General features: G+C 35.8%; 1 protein-coding gene across 2 annotated transcripts; it reads right to left on the bottom strand.

Moving 5' to 3' along the window:
• Positions 1–79: 79 nt before the first annotated feature.
• LOC132547905 (ufm1-specific protease 1-like) lies at positions 80–9493 on the bottom strand. 2 transcript variants are annotated; one of them, XM_060211709.1, is made up of 5 exons: positions 9363–9493; positions 3289–3510; positions 2738–2840; positions 1703–1773; positions 80–1041 (listed from the first exon to the last, which is right to left on the bottom strand). In XM_060211709.1, the coding sequence occupies exons 1-5, from the start codon at positions 9480–9482 to the stop codon at positions 907–909; spliced, it is 651 nt and encodes a 216-aa protein (XP_060067692.1). In that variant the 5' UTR covers positions 9483–9493; the 3' UTR covers positions 80–906. The 2 variants fall into 2 exon arrangements, with proteins under 2 accessions (XP_060067692.1, XP_060067693.1); XM_060211710.1 differs by lacking the exon at positions 1703–1773 and having other exon boundaries at positions 970–1041.
• Positions 9494–24605: the final 15112 nt, after the last annotated feature.

The following is a 24605-nucleotide window of genomic DNA, read 5'->3' as shown; positions in this document are numbered from 1 at the left end:
TATGTAATGAAAATAAAATAAAATAACAATAGTAGCTTTGATAAAATATAACGTTTAATATTTCCATTACAACGTCTAAATACCTTTCAAAAGTGAAGTTCGATTTTAGTTTCTATGACCTCTACTTAGTTACAAAATTTTATACGAAAATGTTTCAGATCACATTAGGTTGAAATCAACAGGCATTCAGTAGTAGCAGTCCTTAAGAGTCGAATCAACTTCTAAATTTAGGAATTTATTGCTTACCTCTATTGATGTTTCAGACAATTTGAATGAAATCCATTCAAGCATTAATGAAGAGTAGCGTTTTGCAGTAAAGTACTGTCTAACTACCTTTTGGGGCCCAATCCCCAGGTTCCTTGGTTCGAACAAATGATGTTTCATACCAAGCAAGAGCAGTGTTTTAAAATAAAGGTTTACGGACTGCGCGACGGCGAGCAATGAATGAGCCTTCGGGTCAGATGACCTAAAAACTGAACATGACCTGCTGATAACATCAGATGCTGAATAGGTGGCTAAAACTGAAGGAACATCAGAAATATGGTCAGGCGGACTACCCTGATTTTAAAGATAGATAATATCTTCTAGATCAACGGATAATGATAACAAAACCTGAAGACATCAATACCAACCACTGACCAGATAACAAATAATTCTATTTCAAAAGCTATCATCTCCAGCAGGTATCAACACTTTTCTTGGAGAAAAATACTTGACAAATGATAAATCAGCATGATCTGGTGTGACTTAACGTTGTTACCATAAAATAATATATGTCGAAGGCAGATTAGACCTCCATCGTAAACAGATTAACTGCATCAATCCTTCGATCACGTGATATTGAATCTCATTCACCAAAGTGTTTGGGTATTGTTAGTGACATAGCGAGTTCGGTCCTTTCCAGTGTCACGAATTTGGATATTGTGGTAAACATAAGTTATAAAAGGAGTCCTTCACAAAGGTATCCAGGGGGCGCCAAGAAACCATGTTCCGCTCATACAGGTCGGACAGTGACTTTATTTGACCGTAGTGATGGGGGTCCTGAAACAGAGGACCAAGTGTATCAATATCAATATTAACGAATTACATTGTATCACGTGTCATTAGCAGCGAATTGCATCGCATCACGTGTCATTAGCAGCGATTGCATCGCATCACGTGTCATTAGCAGCGAATTACATCGTATCACGTGTCATTAGCAGCCGCGATCGAATTGCATCGCATCACGTGTCATTAGAAGCTAATTACAATGTATCACGAGTCATTAGCAGCGAATTACATCGTATCACGTGTAATTAGCAGCGAATTGCATCGTTTCACATGTGCCATAAGCAGCGAATTATATTGTATCACGTGTCATTAGCAGCAAATTTCTTTGTATCACATGTGTTAACAACAGCAAGTTGCATTCTCTCTGATGTTTCAGAATCGACAGGTTTCACGATACCACTTTTAAACATCCACATATATTAATTTAAAAATGAACAGAACCTGAGAAAGATGATACAGGATATTCTATATTCTGTTAAACGGTTTGATTTGTTTCAACGTCCAACAGACCTGGAATATTATTGTTTAATCTTTATTGTTTTCTTTTTTTATGAATGAGTAAAACATGTAACAGCTGATAGATACAAACATGTGATGGGATAATCATAGACCGTGAAACAGTGTATTGTTACCAGATTGACTGACTATTTACCAGAATGAGTAGTGATGGAGGATCAGAACACACACCCAGGACACCTTTCGATGCATTGTCACTGTCCCCACCTGTGGGTACAAAGGCGTTTGCTCAGCACAAATTCTCACAAATATCAACAAGGTATATAATGATTTGTACATTGCATGATATTCTGGAACAAATACAGCCCAATAGGTTCACTTACAACATACCCTCATCATCCTACACAAACACACCTGTAACAATATTATGATATTTAAGAACACGTTCGGAAGTTAACAACAGATTCTGAACCTGATTGAGGGACAGAGGGAGTTATTTTATCATTTACGCGTTTTGTGTAGACCCATTTATTTCACGGCTCCTTACACTAGACAATATTTTGTTTTATGGAAAGATAAAATCTAGCACTCTTAACCCACTGGGACGCTTTTAGATCTTTGTTATCCCGGTGTTTTGAATATGCCTACTATTAGCTGACTTATTTATTAGCTGTTTAAAACAATGAAAAACAAAACGTTCATTATTTATACCCTATTTAGTGTGTATTCCACAGTATAATGCTAGGTATTGTTTCTCCGACAAACTCTCCGACTGTGACCCTCAGAAATATCTACTATTTACACAATATTTTATGTATCTCACTCTGTGTTTAATGGCCTATATATAAAAAGAGCGGAAGTGACACTAATGGACAACGCTTTAAAGCCAGTATTCGGGCACGATATTATATTTTTCTTTCTGATCAATATTGTGTTTCTATCCGACTTACTGTAAGAATATTTATTTTCTGATCAATATTGGGTTTCTATCCGACTTACTGTAAGAATATTTATTTTCTGATCAATATTGGGTTTCTATCCGACTTACTGTAAGAATATTTATTTTCTGATCAATATTGGGTTTCTATCCGACTTACTGTAAGAATAGTTATTTTCTTATCAATATTGGGTTTCTATCCGACTTACTGTGAGTACATTTAGAGGACATTCTGATTCTCTATAGCGAGGATCAACTATGATAAAAATGACAGGTCACTCTGTTTGCCCTTACCCATCATCACTGGAGCTCCAATAACCTCGAAATGCTTCTTTAGTGTATCCAGGTGTTCACCTAGCAACGCACCGGAAGTGACGTGTATGATCTTACATGGTACCTACAATGTAATGTTTTGTCATTTGAAACATAAGGTAGCTCTCCTGTTAACAGTATTTCACACATTCATTCAAAGCAAAAAAATAAAATGTCTGTAAGCCATGAATCCCAATGCTCCAATACATATAATTATAACTGCTTGAAAAAATACATATGTTGTCAAATGTGATTTTTAACTGCTTTTTCTGATTAACCTATGACCACCTTGATAGTAGAACTTGACGCTAAGCTACCTATTGTGGGAAAATAGGAACCAGATAATGTTTCAACTTTCGCAAGATATGACGTGGATCCGAAATGGGATCCGATGTACGACATGGGGATATCATTGTTTGAACAGTAGAACTACACTGTTTTTGCAGTTGAGGTCAAGCCGCTGCTCTAAACAAACACTACAGCTATAGAGTCTACAATCAAGCCAGACAACCCTCTATATACAGCGTATTTACCTGCATGAAATAATCCATACATATTGAAACTTCAAAGCTGCCTATCCATTCCCTTGAATCCACAAATGACGCCGGTTTGTCTCCCATGGTAACCAAGGCTTCTTGTATGTTACTTAGAGATGGAACGGCCATTTTATCATCCATAGTTTTGTCGTTGCGTGTTAGCTGGTTTATTACCCAATCACACATAGTCTGAAGTGTCCTATACCCGCATCCCCAGCCCTGCAAAAAAGAAAAAACAGTACATAGTTCCTAACCAAACTACACAGGAAGAACATATCTATATATGCATCCTCAGCCATAGAGAAATACTGAAACAGTTCAGCTGAAGTACAGAAACAAGATATTTATATCATCCATCCCTAACCCTGAAGTACAGAAACAAGATATTTATATCATCCATCCCTAACCCTGAAGTACAGAAACAAGATATTTATATCATCCATCCCTAACCCTGAAGTACAGAAACAAGATATTTATATCATCCATCCCTAACCCTGAAGTACAGAAACATCTTGAATTTATATCATCCATCCCTAACCCTGAAGTATAGGAAGTTTAAATTTATATCATCCATCCCTAACCCTGAAGTACAGAAACAAGATGAATTTATTCTATCCATCCCTACCCCTGAAGTACAGAAACAAGAAAAAAATATTCTATCCATCCTTAATCCTGAAATACAAGAAGTTTAAATTTATTTTATCCATCCCTAACCCTGAAGTACAGAAACAGCTTAAATTTATATCATCCATCCCTAACCCTGAAGTACAGAAACAGCTTAAATTTATATCATCCATCCCTAACCCTGAAGTACAGAAACAGCTTAAATTTATATCATCCATCCCTAACCCTGAAGTAAAGAAATAGTTTAAATTTACATCATCCATCCCTAACCCTGAAGTACAGAAACAGCTTAAATTTATATTATCCATCCCTAACCCTGAAGTACAGAAACAGTTTAAATTTATATTATCCATCCCTAACCCTGAAGTACAGAAACAGCTTAAATTTATATCACCCATCCCTAACCCTGAAGTACAGAAACAGCTTAAATTTATATCACCCATCCCTAACCCTGAAGTACAGAAACAGCTTAAATTTATTCTATCCATCCCTAACCCTGAAGTACAGAAACAGCTTAAATTTATTCTATCCATCCCTAACCCTGAAGTACAGAAACAGCTTAAATTTATGTCATCCATCCCTAACCCTGAAGTACAGAAACAGCTTAAATTTATTCTATCCATCCCTAACCCTGAAATACAGAAACAGTTTAAATTGATATCACCCATCCCTAACCCTGAAGTACAGAAACAGCTTAAATTTATGTCATCCATCCCTAACCCTGAAGTACAGAAACAGCTTAAATTTATTCTATCCATCCCTAACCCTGAAATACAGAAACAGTTTAAATTGATATCACCCATCCCTAACCCTGAAGTACAGAAACAGCTTAAATTTATATTATCCATCCCTAACCCTGAAGTACAGAAACAGTTTAAATTTATATTATCCATCCCTAACCCTGAAGTACAGAAACAGTTTAAATTTATATTATCCATCCCTAACCCTGAAGTACAGAAACAGCTTAAATTTATTCTATCCATCCCTAACCCTGAAGTACAGAAACAGCTTAAATTTATGTCATCCATCCCTAACCCTGAAGTACAGAAACAGCTTAAATTTATATTATCCATCCCTAACCCTGAAATACAGAAACAGTTTAAATTGATATCACCCATCCCTAACCCTGAAGTACAGAAACAGCTTAAATTTATATTATCCATCCCTAACCCTGAAGTACAGAAACAGTTTAAATTTATATTATCCATCCCTAACCCTGAAGTACAGAAACAGTTTAAATTTATATTATCCATCCCTAACCCTGAAGTACAGAAACAGCTTAAATTTATTCTATCCATCCCTAACCCTGAAGTACAGAAACAGCTTAAATTGATATCACCCATCCCTAACCCTGAAGTACAGAAACAGCTTAAATTTATGTCATCCATCCCTAACCCTGAAGTACAGAAACAGCTTAAATTTATTCTATCCATCCCTAACCCTGAAGTACAGAAACAGTTTAAATTTATTCTATCCATCCCTAACCCTGAAATACAGAAACAGTTTAAATTGATATCACCCATCCCTAACCCTGAAGTACAGAAACAGTTTAAATTTATATCATCCATCCCTAAACCTGAAGTACAGAAACAGCTTAAATTTATATCACCCATCCCTAACCCTGAAGTACAGAAACAGTTTAAATTGATATCACCCATCCCTAACCCTGAAGTACAGAAACAGTTTAAATTGATATCACCCATCCCTAACCCTGAAGTACAGAAACAGTTTAAATTGATATCACCCATCCCTAACCCTGAAGTACAGAAACAGTTTAAATTTATATCATCCATCCCTAAACCTGAAGTACAGAAACAGTTCAGATTGCTGTATGTACAAGATGGACGGGAATCTCACAATTGTTTAAGGCGCAATTGATCTTTTTGAGACAGTCAATTAATCCCGTTCAATAGATGTTTCGAAAAGTGACTCGGCCGAGAGAATGAGTAGGGTTGAAAGTTCGCCAGCACTCGCTAACCCCGAGATCACACGTTTAACTCTTGAGACTACTACCAGGATGTCGATGGTGGTAAAGAGGGAGGGGTGATGATAGTCTTCACATCACTCCCTGTAATAAGCGATATCTGATCATTCTTTATCCAGACGATCACATATTGCTTAAAGAGAATGATAATAAAGATAAACTTCAATAGTGTTCGAGAAGTTTCTCGCCAATGACCAATGATGATAGGCCCCCGTCGACTCTCAACAGTCTGACGAAGCGAGATGAAGGGAAGTAACTCTGGGAGATATAATGCTTCAGTACAATCCTTGAAATTCGGCGGGCAATGAAAATTTACCAAAAGAATAAAAAGTAATTTGTAGCCAATTTGTAGCCTCTGTTTGAACAGAGGCTAACACTACTGAATAATCTTTCCTAATTAATTTTAGTGACACCTTGCGACAAATTCACAAAATCTTGCACAATGACTATCAACATCTTTTACATTTCAGCCTAGGGAAATGACAGAAATCCACAACTCAGTGGTTGAACTATTATAGCAGCATACGTAGGGTTTTCATACCAACTGTTTGATTTGGACAGTGTAATCTCTTTAATAACGGATGTTTAATTAGCATATCAAACACACCTTGTCTGACTGAAGTAAAGATGAGCCCTTTGGGATGACTATATCTGTTTTAATCTTAGAGCTTTGAGAAAAATCGATTGAATCATCAAGACAGATGTTCAGATAACTTGTGATAATGTCCTGGCTTCAAACAATTTATTGACATATACACATCACTGACTTCACAGTCACGCAGCGTCTTAAGTGCTAGAGACTGCCCAGTAATGGCGAAGCTTAGGAAAACCACGCAGCGTCTAAAGTACTAAGGACGGCTCCGTTTTGAAAGCCAAGTATTGTGACACTTACTGTGAATGTGTTGTTTTATTTAAGTTTACAATTCCATATCGTTTTCAAACTTTCATCAGAGACATAGCTCCTAACGGACGCTAATAATCCGACATATCTGGTGCGTCAACCGCTACTTCAGTTTATCGCAATGTTGTAACAGGTAGTCACGAACATAAACCTTATAACAAATGTTCAGGAAGATTTCTCTACACGACACAATCATTGTGATTACATTACAAATGAAACCTGAATTAGATTATACAACGATCCAACCTAAGACAGTTGATGTTCAAAAGATGGTTCCCTTTGCTGACCTAAAAAAATGAAATATTTCACCTGAAGATAATAAATTTCACCTGAAGATAAATTCAGGTTCTGGAAAAATGACCTACCAAATCGTACTCATCATGTTTCTGATGGCTTAGATATTTCATTCTCACAGAGTTTGTTTACTGGTTTAATCGCCCCGTGTAAAGCCAGGAGCATTTTGAGGCAGGTACTCCTTCTAACGTTGTTATCTATGTCACCGAACACCATAGCTTGAATGCTATCAAGAGAAATGGGGGTAACATGTCTTGCCAAACAAGACCGATCCGTTGTTCAGCTCCGGCATTGGAAGGATTAACCATGCACCATACATTTTTATCTGAGCTTACGTAGGGAAGTTGCCAAATTGTTCAATAAAAAAAAAACACTGTCACAATAGCATTTTATCAAATTGGGACATATTTGACTGGATATAGAGTGCCAATTGGTTACAACTTAATCTGATAAAACCACTTTTGTAACGAATTGGGGTGTTTACCACCAGTGATTGCGTATCAATCTGACACAGCTGTTATTGATATTTCGTGCCCATTTGTCACAATAAGATTTGTACAACTACAAATGTTGTAATAAATTGACACACTACATACACATGTGCCTAAGGCAACGCTCAAACCGACTGAGCTTTCACGATCCCATTTTATAAAGGACAAGATGTGTTTATGAAACACTGCCACTGGATGCCAAAAAATCTGAAGTGGAACATTAAATCTGTACTGTGTAAGGCATGTGCTAATTGCACACACTTTCTGAAACACTTCATTGCGGTATTTATTTTTTTCAAATTTTCAAAGCTCATGATCAAGGTCTTATGGTTGAAAATGTTGGTACCACCGCAAAGGTCTTGTCACAAGGAACGCACATGTCAAACATGAAAAACCCTACCTTTTACGGTGCAATAATTATGGGCAAGGTTACAATTGACAACAGACAAACAGACAGCACAAAATCAATATGCCCGAATCTTTCATTAGGGACATAAAAATAGTTCTTCCATAAATCATATATAAGCTCAACGGTCTTATACAATGTACTAGGACTGGTAAGCTGACACAACAGGTGTTTACCAATTAGATATCTTTTGTCCTGTTTCGGGTTATTTTTAAAACATCTTTTTGTTTTGCTATTCAAAACTCATTTTTTGAAGCCGGCAGTTTGACTTTTAGACATGTTCTTATATCTATAGTAAAACAGTAGTGTCGTTTTATGATATTTTGTGGTGATAATTAGTAAGAGGAATTCAAACAATTATTGTACCGTACCATTTGATTATAATGACATTACAAAACTATGTACCACAACTCAATATTTATCAGCACAAGCACCTCGATTTTTTATCATTAAAGGTTCACTTGAACCATGTCGTCGAAATGAGGAATTTAATTTAATAACACACATATATACAGACGTACTTCCCATCAAGAGCTAGTTTAAGACGCACTGGAATGAACACAAAATACACTATATAGGTGTACACCAAGAACATTACATGGTTTACAGAACAGCACTCTAAGCGTTTTATCCAATATTTTATTATATCGGTCCGGAATCGATAGAACGTCGTAATATTTCAGACTAGGTGTACAAATTTAGTGATAGGGAGGAAGAACACGAATATGCCAGGTTTCAGACAATACCATGAAAGGTGTTTCCAGGTTGTGAGTAACACCACCTTGGGCGGTGTACATCTCCTGACATCAAACAAAACTTAAGCGCAGGGGCTTTTATAAATAAGTTTATACCTATAAGCTGCGTGGTTCGAAATGTCCATCACCTAGACAGCTGGTGTTTCAGAGGAAGGTGAGCAATGGACCGGTCTGTGCTAATAACATGGTTGTGTCCTTAGGCTGAACATTTTAGTCTTACGGACGACATACGACGGGCTTCCCGAAGTTGATCAGTGAGGTAACCACCAGTTACTACATGGAAAGCCCACCTCAAAATGACCCTGCTTGTAACAAGTTTCCCTTGTTGTAACAAGCTAGAGTTCACAATATACACAAGGAATCAACGATTTCCTCGCTAAAACAGGTCCGGCTTCCGATTCGTCGATTCCCTTGTGTATTTATTTGTACACTAAGTTGCTCGTCTAGACCAGCCCGTATCTGTAAGGAGCCAACTTTCTCCGCACATACCGAACATGGGTTCGTCACAAATGTACGAGAAATCTACCCGATATAAATGATATCATTTGTTAGGAATCACTGTCAGTAGACTGAATGGTTAATCCCCTCTGGTTTATGTTGACTACGGTATTCTTACCCTATCATCAACTCCGTCACATCCATAGTGATAGTAAGTCACGTCTCCTTTCACCTGTCGGACATCTGACCCCGGGGAGGGGAGATCGCAGTGTACATTTGTTCTTAATTCAACGCTCATCTGGTATTTACATGCGGTTTTGTTGATAGTGAAGATCTATTACAAGGGAGATAACTTCTACATACCTATTCCACAGAGCGGCGCCGTCCAGCAAATATCTATACTGGAAACTGATAGGTCATGATCACTTTTATTCTCGTGATAATTAAAACGCATTTCAAGCAATATCTTAATTGTTTTAACTAATTCGGGACACACAAAGTTAAACAGAAATGAAACACACATCACGATGCAATCTTTGGATATAGTATTTATTATATTTGAAAAAAAAGAAAGTTACATGCACGCAAAAAAATCAAATGAATACACATTACATTTGTTTTTATAATTTTGTTTTTCTCTACTCATTATATACAATAATAAGTAGCATACATTGGTTAATATACAATGCAGTATGAGTTAGTTAGTTTAAACATATTTTATTGCCAAAATAAATTTGAACAAGGGAATTGGGCACAAGTTATTACAACTTATTGGAGCCCTCTCCCAACATACATTTTCAAATACATGTTTATAAAGAGATAGGCTTAAACATAAATTATACATATTAAGCATTCACACACAGACATAAATACATCATCGTATAAGAATCTTTTAAAACCTTTTGCTGGATTTAATGAAATTTTGCACATGTGTAAAGACAAAATAGTTTAGGTCCTCAGAAAGATCGTTATTACCAAATAAAAGAAGCTCTAAATTCAAATCTACTTCTAACTCAGCCAAATTTTGAAACAAAATGTGTCTTTCATTTCTGAAAGATTGACACTCGAAGAAGAAGTGAAAGGCATTCTCACAAGGATGTCCACAGGAGCACACTGGATTTTCAGCAAGACTTACTCGATAAAGATCGTATTTAAGGAAACTACAACTGTGTCGAAGTTTAGTATGTAGTATGTTTAACTTCCGTTCACCATAACTAAAATAGATAGGTGGGGATTGTTGTGTATTTAAAGTAAGTGAGGTTTTAAACAAATTTATGGAAGGCAGTGACCGTACAGAGAAATCTAACAAATTCCAGCTACGAAGTGTAGAAGGTATAAAAGAGAGGTTTGTAAGAGAAAGCCCAAATAGAGGAACTCTATAATCATTGTTATTTCTAAGATTGTATCGGTTATTATCTGCAACAATAGGTGGCAAGAGATCGTTTAAATAATCTGGAGTTAGCTTGTTATGCATTTTAAATAAAAGTTGAAGTTTTCTTCGTTTTCGACGATTCGAAAGTGTATCTAAACCAGTTTCAAAATGTAAATTTTCTATACGTGCATAAGAAGGAAGGCCAGTTATAATACGAGCAGCTTCTCTTTGGGCTTTCTCTAATTTATCTGATTCAGTATTAGTGCAACCGTCCCACAATTCACACGCATACTCTAAAATTGGTAAAATAAAAGCTTTGTAAATTTTAAGGAGACTATTTCTATTTAACAAATATTTCAACCTTCTTAAAACATTTATTTTCTTCATAACAGACATAAATGTAGCATTGATATGATCCCCCCATTTTGCGCTAGAATTAAAAATGACCCCCAAATGCCTATGATGATCAGTAAAATTCAAATCTTTCCCATCTAACTTCAGGTCTAAATCATCATCTATGTCAATCGAATTAGAAACAAATATTACCTCAGTTTTATCTGGATTGAAAGTAACCAACCAAGTTTTAGCCCAAAAGTTTAAAGAATCAAGATCCCTATTTAAGACAGTTTGGATTTCAAGACACGATGAGGAAGACTTTAATAAAGAAGTGTCGTCTGCAAAAAGGCGAGCAGATGATTCAAGCACATCGGCAATATCATTTATGTATATAAGAAACAAAAGTGGTCCAAGAAAGGAACCTTGCAGTATGAACACATGATATAGATACATGTAGGTATTTCCAACCATCCAGCACACTGTCCATTGGGTAACTAAACGTTCTTATTATCTATAATTAAAGATGGAAGTCAAAACATTAACAAATGATTTGAACAATTTTAAAATCCTTAGTTTCTGAACAATAAACAATTGAAGATTTTTCATGAATAAAACTACGTACTAGTGTATGCTATCTTAACATCATTATCAAGTTTTTTTTATCAGACATGTCATGTATAAAAATTTGAATAAGGCTAACCTCCATTAAATTAGATATAATAAATTTTGCGAAATGGTTTTCTTTATTTTGTCATTATTTTCATTGTCTTATTTGCATAAAGTAAGACATGTAAAACTTTAGTTTTGTATACTCAATAAAATTCGTATTAGTACATATTCTATCAGCTGCCAACAAAGGATAGATGGCACAGGTAACCACGGGTAAAAGCACCTGTAAGCACTTCTAACAGCTTCCTTCTCGCCGCGTTGTTTTAAAAAGTAGGCAAATCGGGCTACACCCAGAGCTTATACCTGATATTATATTCTAGTACCTACGTGAATGTGTCATATAATTCTAAATCCATGTCAAAGTGTTAAACCTTTTTTAAAGTTTCAAACTCTTATAAACTTGTGGCTCTTCTACACTTTAGTAATAAAGCATTCCCCTTTATGGTACCTACTTCTACACGATAGATTTTCGTGACTTTTATTGTGATTTCTGGTATAAAATTGTATATTGTTTTTGAATTTTGTCTTCGAAAGGTATCTTGAGTATTACATAACTATATGTTGATTTTTATTTTATATATCATTTGAACATAGCTGTGTTGCCAGTCATTGCTTTTAGCGACCATTATCTGTAACCGAATGCTACCTGGGAGTTTAACTGAAGTATGAGTGGGTGAGTGAGTAGGTGTGTAAGGGGAACCGGTGTGTGTTTGGTGTTTAAATGAAGTATGTATGGGTGATTGAGTAGGAATGTTAGGGGAACCGGTGTGTGTTTGGTGTTTAACTGAAGTATGCATGGGTGAGTGAGTAGGTGTGTCAGGGGAACCGGTGTGTGTTTGGTGTTTAACTGAAGTATGTTTGGGTGAGTGAGTAGGTGTGTCAGGGGAACCGGTGTGTGTTTGGTGTTTAACTGAAGTATGTTTGGGTGAGTGAGTAGGTGTGTCAGGGGAACCGGTGTGTGTTTGGTGTTTAACTGAAGTATGTATATGTGAGTGAGTAGGTGTGTCAGAGGAACCGGTGTGTGTTTGGTGTTTAACTGAAGTATGTATATGTGAGTGAGCAGGTGTGTCAGAGGAACCGGTGTGTGTTTTGTTTGAACATATTTCATGCTGTTTAGTGTCACAATGGCGTCATATACTGGGGTTGTCATGTTCATGAAAGTGTTTCATTTTTTTCTGAATTCGACGTTTGTTTCGCACACAGTATGTTTCTTGATAGAAAAGGTGCGATGATAGCAATATCGGTATCTCCCATGACTACGAATGACGTCATATGCCGTTTCTTTCGCCAGTCAAAGGACAATGTCTTCATATGAACCTGAGAGTGATTACGCACTTGACTTTTATGTAGACAATTTGGGGTTTGATTATCCTATTCCGATTTCATCCACACTTTTACAGTTGAAAGGTAATTGTCCAGTTTTTTGTTAAATTTTACAGTGCTAGGCCAACCAACTTTGGGCCAATCATGTGTTGTAGCTAGTAAATGTAGGATCTAGACCTCGACAGTTTGATAATTTTGCGTAATGTAACCACTTATTGTGTTTTAAGGAAAAGTAACAGATTTCGAGAAATATGGAAAAAAATACAACATTAAATGTAATAAAGACACCATTTTTCTTTAACCTTGATGATATGGAGAGGTGTACATGCTAGATCATTCACTCGATGTCTAAATTTTAAAACTGACTTAAGTACCTAAATATAGAACTGTACTGTGACCAAATCCTTGTGGTTATTGATCGTATCGTAACAAAACAGTTTTCAAGCGCAGGTTGCGTCAGTTTGCCATGGCCTAGTTCGAAGAATTATATCTATTCTCGATTTATTTTTTTGTCTACGGGTCAACTTTCAGCCAATGGGTGTATGGAATTCGCAACTTTTATTAGAAAGGGACGGCGAACTTTTTCTCCTAACCTATACAAATCATGACGGGTACGTGTGTGTAAGCAATGATAAGTAAGGAATAATGACATGACTCCCCTAGAAGTTATACAACTATAAACAGCTAGGTTTTCTACACAGAGTATTTCTGACACTTTTTTAAGACTATAGTATGGATATTCATCACTTGTTATTTCTTCCTAGTTCTTGTTTTAAACATTAAATCTGATCGAATGCAGCAAAATGGCCCATTTTATCCTGTTTAATGTATCCCAATATTTGTTAAATGTTACTGTAACAAACCCGCCCGCTATATCTACATTTACATAGGATATTGCTCATCACGGCTCCATTTGTGAGAGAAAACCAATTATTTCACAAATCAAGGTTTTTCCTCAACAGTGCTCTACAATATACAAAGACTGACATGACCAGTGTTAATTGAATACCACAGTCTTGTTCCGGTTCTGTAATATCTTATCGTTTCGTTATCTCAGCACTAAGTATTAAAATACTTAATATGACTTTCAGACCAGTTCTTAAACTTCGAGTAAGATAGTGGTGTCGCTTATGATATTTTGTGGTAATAATTTGCAAGAGGAAATCAAACACCGTGATGTGTTGTAAATAGTTCAATAATACATACGTATAGTACATAGTTCCGAAGTCACTGTGTTAGGTTGGAATACTTCCAAATAAGGTTTGATCAAAGCATACGGCTATTATAAAGACTATAATTACTGAAGTGACATCAGACAGTAATTGTACATTATATAACAAGAATACAGTGTTCGGGTACCTACTTTAAAGTATGGTATGACTAATACTGAACCATGTCACGTGCAAAAAGTTTCAAACAATTATAAATAAACCTGTGGCTTTGTAATTACAGGTATGAAAACTGTAACTACCGGACTCATTGTGTGAGTTTTGTCTCCCAAGGTGTCTGGAGTATTACATAACCATAAAGTACAGCTCAGTTTTAAACACGATAATAACATAGCTGTGTCGCTAGTCATTTATAACTTATCCGTGTGACTAAGAAAATGGCTCTCTTTCAACACGATTCTTTTTATCTTATCTATACACAGTTGTTAATAACACGTATTGATACATATATCCAAATCCAGTTATAGATTACAGCCAGAAAATGATATTGAAAGTATGTAGTGATACATAGTTTCATACATACATATACCATGAATATAGACATGAGGTATGTTTTACAAGATTGAAAAGAATATAATGATACGTCATTTTCTAAATGAATGTTTCGATAATTAAGGTCCATTTACTTTTTATTTTGTCCTTTTTCTTGAAATTGTTAGAGGATGAACCAACCTCCTCTGTTTTTTATGATAAAAAATATATTTTATCCGTGGAGATTAACGGAATAAGTTTCGTTTTATAGAAAGCCGCCAGACGTAACAGAACACCAACAGAACAATTGACATAGGGATGTAAAGGAAATTCACTACAGACACTAGACATTTCTCTAGAAATGTAAAGGAAATTCACTACAGACACTAGACATTTCTCTAGGGATGTAAGAGAAATTCACTACAGACACTAGACATTTCTCTAGAGATGTAAAAGGTGATTCACTACAGACACTAGACATTTCTCTAGGGATATAAAGATGATTCACTACAGACACTAGACATTTCTCTAGAGATGTAAAGGAAATTCACTACAGACACTAGATATTTCTCTAGAGATGTAAAGGAAATTCACTACAGACACTAGATATTTCTCTAGAGATGTAAAGGAAATTCACTACAGACACTAGACATTTCTCTAGGGATATAAAGGTGATTCACTACAGACACTTGACATTTCTGTAGGGATGTAAGAGAAATTCATTACAGACACTAGACATTTCTCTAGGGATATAAAGCTGATTATCTACAGACTCTGGACATTTCTCTAGAGATGTAAAGGAGATTCACTACAGACACTAGACATTTCTCTAGAGATGTAAAGGAGACTCTCTACAGACACTAGACATTTCTCTAGAGATGTAAAGGAGAATCTCTACAGACACTAGACATTTCTCTAGAGATGTAAAGGAGAATCTCTACAGACACTAGACATTTCTCTAGGGATGTAAAGGAAATTCACGATAGACTCTAGAAGTTTAACTAAGTGATATATCGACAGTGAAAACAAAATTCTGCATCGAATAAGACATAACAAAAACATACAGACATCTTTCAATTACTACGTAATGAAATACTGAATTCAACAACCTTAACTTTGAGTTCATTCAAGGTTTTAAACATATTTTAGTATCTGTTAAGAAGGATTCTGACATGTACCCACAGCTTTTGCGGATCGCCTACCCGATCACGTTGGTTTTCTCCGGATACTCTGATTTTCTCCCACATTCAGATCCGTGGCGTGTCTCTATTTAGGTCAACAAGAAAAAAATGTAAGTTGGTAGAACTTGTTCCACAATTTGTAAAATACATGTATAGAAATACAGTTTGTGCCTTAACAAACATATCGTTGGGGAGAGCAGTAACTTTTCTTCTATCATACGCAATTGTTAAAACAATTGAGGATCGCTAACGAAATATATTTTATCAGCATCCTGCAACGATCCGAGCTTCAAACACGTTTTTGAAAAATGACTGTCACAAGATCTCAACAGAATTTTCGTTATTTTCATTATTTACGAAAAATTTCATATAACTCTTGCAAAAAGGCAGTCATTTTCAAACTTTTAAATTGTGTTTACTGGAAACTTAAACCTATTGTAAATAACAACGTATAAATAGAAATAATAATAGAATACCGACATGTCACCAAAACTCAAAATCAATGAAAAATATACTAAACAAAAAGAGAAAGGTAACACTACTTTATTCTGTGATTAATTAATTAACCCTTTCATAAATCCTTACCGATCATGTACGAATAAAGTAATTGATTAATTCTGATAAAACTGCAGTCATGGTTCATTATAAAACTTTGCGTTCAGTTGATTTTATTCGACTGTAAAGGACGTTGGGGTCAATTTCAAAGGTAACACCATTAGTAACGGGTATGGCCACCGTTTGCGAAGTAAACAGCATGGCAGCGTTGTCACATGGAACTCGTAAACTGGCGGATAATTCGAGGAGAGATGTTGTTCCATTCAGCGATCAAGGCTTGGGCCAGCTCCCGCAAGTTTGACGGCTGATTTTGACGTTCTCTCACGCGTCGCCCAAGAACGTCCCAGACATGCTCAATCGGTGACAAATCAGGTGATTTAGATGGCCAATCTAACACCTGTGCAAGAAAGTTCTGCTGACGCGACTGGTGTGCGCTGGTGCGTTATCCTGTTGAAAAATGGCGCCAACGCCATGGCGTCTTAAGAATGGCAGAACCACTGGTCTTAAAATTTCGTCCCGATATCAAATGCCGGTTAAAATGCCATTTAACACAACAAGCCTGGTGCGAGTCCCCCCCCCACAAATACCACCCCAAACCATTACACTTCCGCCGCCAAAGCGGTCCCGTTCTGCGACGCAGCAGTTCGCAAAACGCTCCCCTCGTCGCCTCCACACTCTGCGCCTTCCGTCACCGTGTTGCAGACAAACCCTGGACTCATCTGAAAACAGAACATTGTTCCATTGTCGTAAGGCCCAACGACGGTGAACACGGGTCCAGTTAGGCCGATTATTACGGTGACGTCGCAACAAATTGGGTCCAGTGTAGGGACGCCGCGCTTTCAATTGGTAGGCCCTCAATTGTTGCGGACTGTTTGGGGAGACACACGACGCCCAAGCAATGTCCTTGTAGTCTCTACTGCGCTTACGAATCGATTGCGCAAGTGTATCAATCGTATACGACGGTCATCCCTGGCGGTCGTTTTACGGGGTCGGCCGCTTCGGGGACGATCGGATGTTGACCCAGTTTGGTTTAAACGACTTACCAACTGGCAAATTGTCTTAACACTGCAACCAGAATGCCGTGCAACTCGACGGCGAGACTCCCCGGCCTGGATCATGCCTACAGCCCTTTCTCTCTGTACTTTTGACAGCCGGGGCATAATGATAAAGTTGATAGATAGCAAAATTCGGTGATTTCTAAGTCCTAAGGATCTAAGGAACAGTTGTCAGTTTGAATGTTTATGAAATTCAAGTGAAGATACAAGTTATTCGCAGAAAACATCGTGCAGCTCTTTCGCTAATACAGACTTTCATGCTTGAATGATTTTGGTAACCCCCTTGGATTTTGTAATGTAAAACATTACCATTTTCTAATATTGCACAAACGTCATTTTGTTTTCACTCATTTACAGGTATTCGCCAAGGAAATATGTTAACCTTTCTTTTTTTGTTGAGGATATACTGTATAAACAGAATAAAGGACAACATGAGAATCCTTTGTGATCTAGAAAAAGAATAAATTATTCTGTTTTCTGGTAGAACGTTACCCGCCATGTTATCTAGAAAAAAAAGAGAATAAATTATGCTGTTTTCTGGTAGAACTACGACATTACCCATCGTGTAAACTAGACAAATCTATAAAGTAAATAAAACATCGATATTTCAACCGAATCAGGATTCAAACTCAAAATCAGTGAAACGGGTAAAACATGAGGCGATAAAGGAAAAGCAAAATTGACTGGAAAATTCTTAAATATCGATTGGGAGGTAGACTAATAATGTAACAAACTGAAGACGAAATCACAAATATCATCGAGTTTCTGGATGACAACATCTTTGTCCACTTTGGTGGCAAGATCTTCCAACAGGCCATTGGCATACATATTGGAACTAACTGTGCCCCTCTATTGAATGTATTTTCATACGCGGTTGAATTTATTGAAATGCTTATCAAAATAGGTCACAATTACCTGTTAAAGAAATTTATTAACATCGTCCATCGTATATACCCACCATAATTTAAAATCGAGGACACAGCAGACTCTTCTACATCAGCCGCTCATCTCAGTATGAATAATATCACCAATATGAACCTGATCAGCATAAATGAATGTATTCTGTGGTCTGTCACGGCTTGCAAGCTTTTCTGGAATGCAAATTAAGTTTATAAATGCATAAATGGTCACGGAAAATGTATTAATATAGATAAGCGTATATAGCTTCAGTGCTAAGTGTCGAGATAATTAAAATAGATATTTTTATTTGTAAAGAACAATATCAGCAAAACGTCAAATAATGATAATAGTCACCCGGGCATTTCGAGGCGTAAACATCTTTGCGTTGTTTTGTGACTTCTTTAAATTCCAGAAGATTTCTGTTGATTGCTATTTGGTGAGCCTTCTTTGCCGATTTCAAAGCCCGTTTTGGCCTTTCTGTGCGACAATAGAAATCAGACCTCCCCATTAGATATATTATTCTTATCACTACATTCTGGCGGATAACCTGCATTTTTCTGAGCTGTTTGAAATAGCGTTTTGCTTTTCTGATCTTTGTAGGTGGTGGTGTTTCGATGGCATCAATCGTATTTGCCTCTTCTCCACATCCTAATATGCATATGACAAGTCTGCACATAGCATGGGCCATTCCAAAATCTTTGTCTAAGGTCTTACTTCTGTTATGTGCATCGATGGCTTTAATCAAATGCTTTTTTGCTGTAGAACTGTAAGGTTCGAAACGTGCACACATGTAATGCATCCACCCGAGAATAAAGGGCTCGATTTGTCGCCCTGCAGCATGTATCTTTTGAAGACTGTTTTGAAGCAGAATGTGAAGTTCATCAAATTCTCCATTCATGACGAGTATTCTTGCTAAAGGTGAATTCATCAATAATCTTAAAAAATCGGACTTTGGTGATGATTTTGCAACCTTTAGTCCTTCATCTACATAATATTTCCCTTCTCTGCTGTCCCCTTGCACAATGGCATTGTTTGCTAGAAAGTACCAAGCCAGGATATTATTGTCATATTGCCTCAATTCATCCGGATCTAATTTACCTAGATTGTAAAGGTTAGCACAAACATTGAACTCTTTTCTTTGCCGTCTTGAAAAATTGAAATTGGAGTAGCCATGAAAAAAGTTCTTAACGGGCACTTTCTGTTCATGTCTTTTAGTTTGAGTAGTTTGTCTTGATGACTTGCCACAGGAAGATGTTTCTAAAAACAAAAGAAAAAATCAGTTTTTTCTAATATATATCTATATATATATATATATATATATATATATATATATAATGAAAATCAAGCCCTTTTCAAATGCAACGTATTTTTGCATATCTCATATCGATAAAGGAAATAACAAAACTAAAACTGCAAGTGCAAACAAAAGCAGAAGTCACCCCAACCCCAACCACCCGCTAACCCGTCCCGTACACCTAATAAGAGGCCAGGTAATGGCTGGTATTTGGTTGAAATGTGATACAGAGACAAAAATGATTAAAAGTGTTCCATATCAAGCCTGTATAATTTCACTGAAATTGAACGACATTTAAATTTTAACGAAATAGATGCCAGAAATAGGCGGCAATTTGGTTGAAATGTGAAACTGAGGTCGGTGTGAGATAAATTCGACCAATATTCAAAAGTTGCCATTTAAAACCTTGCCTTTTTGGAAAACAAGCCGACTTTTTAAGATTAGAAAAAGTACTGTCATTGTGCCAAGTTTCATTACTTTTGCTCCGTATGTGACTGTATAATGTACATTGATTTTTATACTCAAGTTTTTCTCCCATCTTGTGGTATACCCCTGTTTTGTTGTTTGCAATGATATGTGATATGTACTTTTGTTTTCTTTCTTATATTTGGTTTTAAATCCTGCTTTTCATACTTGCTTATTCATATTGCTGTCATCAACAGTGTTAACTCGAACTATATTGGTGTTTATTTTGTCAATTTGTTGTATTAGCATGTATGTACATTACACTTAATATTGTTTTAATTTCCTAATCAGTAATGCCATGCTAGTGTTCATATTTTAACTACTTATCTGTAATGCTTAGCTATGCTGTGATATCTTACACCATTATCTATTGATGTCTTTAATCTGAAGTTATAACTTGTATGTCTGTGTTTTTATATCAGGTTTGCAGAAATGTAAGCTCTTTCGAGCTCATGTTCACTGTTTCCATATATTCGTCATACAAAAAAGTTTTCTCAATCTTGTATAAAATGTCTGCCAAGCGGAGATGGCGGTGACTACCTTGAAAGTTAGAAATGTAAGGTGCACAACTACATGTCATACTGATTATATATGCAAAGTATATTAAGACTCACATGGGTAGTTTCTGCGATTAACTGTGTTAATAATATTTATATTTCTACCAATCAGAGGCAAGCAACCGATTACAATTTTGTTGGACAGTGATATTCAGGCTACGATAGTGATCGGTGCCATATGATAGACTTGCTTACCAATTTGATGGAATCCGGACGATATTGAAATTTCGATCAATTAGAAGTCTGCTTTTGACGGTCATTTTGGAAGAAAAGTTTACTTCTTTTATTTACCATATTGTATTGAAAAAAATCAATAGTTATTGGGCAACATTCTGATGACAATATAAGACCATTCCCTAGGATAATAATGACACAAAACGATCTACATGTATCAAACATTCACTGCAACACGAATAACTGACAACAAGGGGTATCATTCCTTCTGCTGGGTTTCATAATATATTATCAAATAGAGCTAGTTGTTATTAGATATCATTTCGTCCAATCAGATTTCACAGAGGCTGTCTTGGAAGTAAGATCAAAGGAAAGACCAATTATGTATGATGAGTATCCCCTGGTAGGTTTCTGCAAGGTCTTGTCTCTATATTAAGATAAGATAACTATAAGAAAAGAACATCACGTGGACATAATCGAAATTCAGACTTAAACTCAATAAAACTAGGTAAAAAATAGGAGCAAAATAAAAAAAGAAGAAAAAAAGTTTACACGGAGACTCATGAAAAAAGTACAAGGATAACTAGAAATAGTTGGCTGACAATTTGACGAGCTTTCCCCTATATTACACCGCGTAGAAAAAAGTTTAATAATTTCCACAAACTTGATAGCAAATATTCGGAACACTTCATTTATTACATATTAAGGCCCTACACATTGCAATTTTTTATTTGTGTTTTCCGGAAAAAGCACTTTGTAGATTTGACAACCACCAAAAATCAGAAATTAACATTTGACCCATTATTTTTTATTTCATTACTTCATTTGATACTATCTGATCGTAGTATATTACTGACCAAATACTATTGACTTATGCCTTTGACCTTGAAACTTGCTCAAGGTATTTCATTTTCGCAACTTTGATAGCTAATTATCTTCGCATCTTAGATATCAAATAGAAAGACTGTAGAACTAGTTGAACTTGGGAAGAAGACTTTAACAGATTGTTACCCAAAACAGCACTTTTAAACTTTGATCCCTACCGAAAACCGGAAATTACCTTTAACATAATATCTTTTCAATACTTTCGATAGCAACTACTTCTTCCATTCCGTAAATTCCCCCAATGCTTCATCTGACCTGAAAGCCGAACACTTACCTGTTTTATCTTTACGTTTCCTGCTTTGTTTCGGTTTCGTTTTCGCCATGTAGTTGACAATTGCAAATCAGATTTTAAACTGCAAATTGAAAGTTAAACAAAGACCTTCGTTAAAACGGAAAAGAATGACCTGAATCGATGATACATAAAATTTCCATCGATATCTTCTGCTTCACGCAAGCTCTTGTAAAATTCGTATCATTAAGTCATATCTTTTTTGTCTTACACTAACTCTCATTCTATTTATATTATACATCATGATAAAAAGCAGGGCTAAACTCGTCGCAGTTCTAAGTCCATGTGTTAAAATAGCAACGCTATGAAGTAAGCATATTTACACAAGCCATATATGAAAGTCGCATTGCTCACCTCGTTTTCAGTTACAAATGGTATTATTAATTACCGTACTACACATCAAACATGGGTTGATAATACAGATATCATGTGCATGTCTTATACGTCACGTAAATTCACTGAACGATAACGGTTTGGTCGGCATTGAAATGTCCATAAGCAGACACCCTACTCAACTAATTGGCCCCTCATTAAACATATTTCGCAACAAATCTTGAAAGCCTTGTTTTATAATTTGTTAAGTATAGTAATTTTTCAGCTCAACAATGCTATATGAGTATTTCCTTAACATACAGAGATAAATGAAACTTTAAGAAACTGAAGCTTTAATAATATAAAAGACAAATTAAATAAAATATCCATGAAAGCCGCAAACACAAGAAAAAGTAGTGTTTAGTTGACATTATCCATCGAAAGTCAACATATCACTCTTGTAGCAAAATTAAGTATTAGTACAAGATGACCGCCATTGAAATTCATGATATTAACAAAGAATCCGTGATATTTGTCAATGGTGTAATTTATAAGAAGTAAATAGCATATGTCTGTTCAGCTCCATATCTCGAGAGGAGAAACAAAGTCAAACCTTTATCGTTTTTAATCAACTTTATTTTGACATATTTTCAATGACTGAAGATTTTTTTTATTGTATTCACATATTATTTCATGATCAGGTTATAAAAATCATTTAGAGGTATACATATCGTGCAAGATATGTCTGCATTCTCTTCCGTCACTGAATCAAACGCTGTTTGTTGGAGTATATATATATATATATATATAATGAAAATCAAGCCCTTTTCAAATGCAACGTATTTTTGCATATCTCATATCGATAAAGGAAATAACAAAACTAAAACTGCAAGTGCAAACAAAAGCAGAAGTCACCCCAACCCCAACCACCCGCTAACCCGTCCCGTACACCTAATAAGAGGCCAGGTAATGGCTGGTATTTGGTTGAAATGTGATACAGAGACAAAAATGATTAAAAGTGTTCCATATCAAGCCTGTATAATTTCACTGAAATTGAACGACATTTAAATTTTAACGAAATAGATGCCAGAAATAGGCGGCAATTTGGTTGAAATGTGAAACTGAGGTCGGTGTGAGATAAATTCGACCAATATTCAAAAGTTGCCATTTAAAACCTTGCCTTTTTGGAAAACAAGCCGACTTTTTAAGATTAGAAACAAGTACTGTCATTGTGCCAAGTTTCATTACTTTTGCTCCGTATGTGACTGTATAATGTACATTGATTTTTATACTCAAGTTTTTCTCCCATCTTGTGGTATACCCCTGTTTTGTTGTTTGCAATGATATGTGATATGTACTTTTGTTTTCTTTCTTATATTTGGTTTTAAATCCTGCTTTTCATACTTGCTTATTCATATTGCTGTCATCAACAGTGTTAACTCGAACTATATTGGTGTTTATTTTGTCAATTTGTTGTATTAGCATGTATGTACATTACACTTAATATTGTTTTAATTTCCTAATCAGTAATGCCATGCTAGTGTTCATATTTTAACTACTTATCTGTAATGCTTAGCTATGCTGTGATATCTTACACCATTATCTATTGATGTCTTTAATCTGAAGTTATAACTTGTATGTCTGTGTTTTTATATCAGGTTTGCAGAAATGTAAGCTCTTTCGAGCTCATGTTCACTGTTTCCATATATTCGTCATACAAAAAAGTTTTCTCAATCTTGTATAAAATGTCTGCCAAGCGGAGATGGCGGTGACTACCTTGAAAGTTAGAAATGTAAGGTGCACAACTACATGTCATACTGATTATATATGCAAAGTATATTAAGACTCACATGGGTAGTTTCTGCGATTAACTGTGTTAATAATATTTATATTTCTACCAATCAGAGGCAAGCAACCGATTACAATTTTGTTGGACAGTGATATTCAGGCTACGATAGTGATCGGTGCCATATGATAGACTTGCTTACCAATTTGATGGAATCCGGACGATATTGAAATTTCGATCAATTAGAAGTCTGCTTTTGACGGTCATTTTGGAAGAAAAGTTTACTTCTTTTATTTACCATATTGTATTGAAAAAAATCAATAGTTATTGGGCAACATTCTGATGACAATATAAGACCATTCCCTAGGATAATAATGACACAAAACGATCTACATGTATCAAACATTCACTGCAACACGAATAACTGACAACAAGGGGTATCATTCCTTCTGCTGGGTTTCATAATATATTATCAAATAGAGCTAGTTGTTATTAGATATCATTTCGTCCAATCAGATTTCACAGAGGCTGTCTTGGAAGTAAGATCAAAGGAAAGACCAATTATGTA

The sequence above is a fragment of the Ylistrum balloti genome, unplaced genomic scaffold (assembly GCF_031769215.1).
Source record: "Ylistrum balloti isolate Yb309-2 unplaced genomic scaffold, AGI_CSIRO_Ybal_v1 Utg369988, whole genome shotgun sequence".
Taxonomy (NCBI): domain Eukaryota; kingdom Metazoa; phylum Mollusca; class Bivalvia; order Pectinida; family Pectinidae; genus Ylistrum; species Ylistrum balloti.
This window is presented reverse-complemented; position numbering and strand designations above follow the sequence as displayed.

What these genes read in the sequence shown, in the direction of transcription:
- LOC132547905 (XM_060211709.1), bottom strand. Translation starts at nt 9,482, where the DNA reads ATGAGCGTTGAATTAAGAACAAATGTACACTGCGATCTCCCCTCCCCG. An exon ending in GTGACGGAGTTGATGATAGG is followed by an intron (nt 3,511 to 9,362) that starts GTAAGAATACCG and finishes TCTTTTTTGCAG; the next exon opens with GGCTGGGGATGCGGGTATAG. An exon ending in TGGAGCTCCAGTGATGATGG is followed by an intron (nt 1,774 to 2,737) that starts GTAAGGGCAAAC and finishes TTGTACCCACAG; the next exon opens with GTGGGGACAGTGACAATGCA.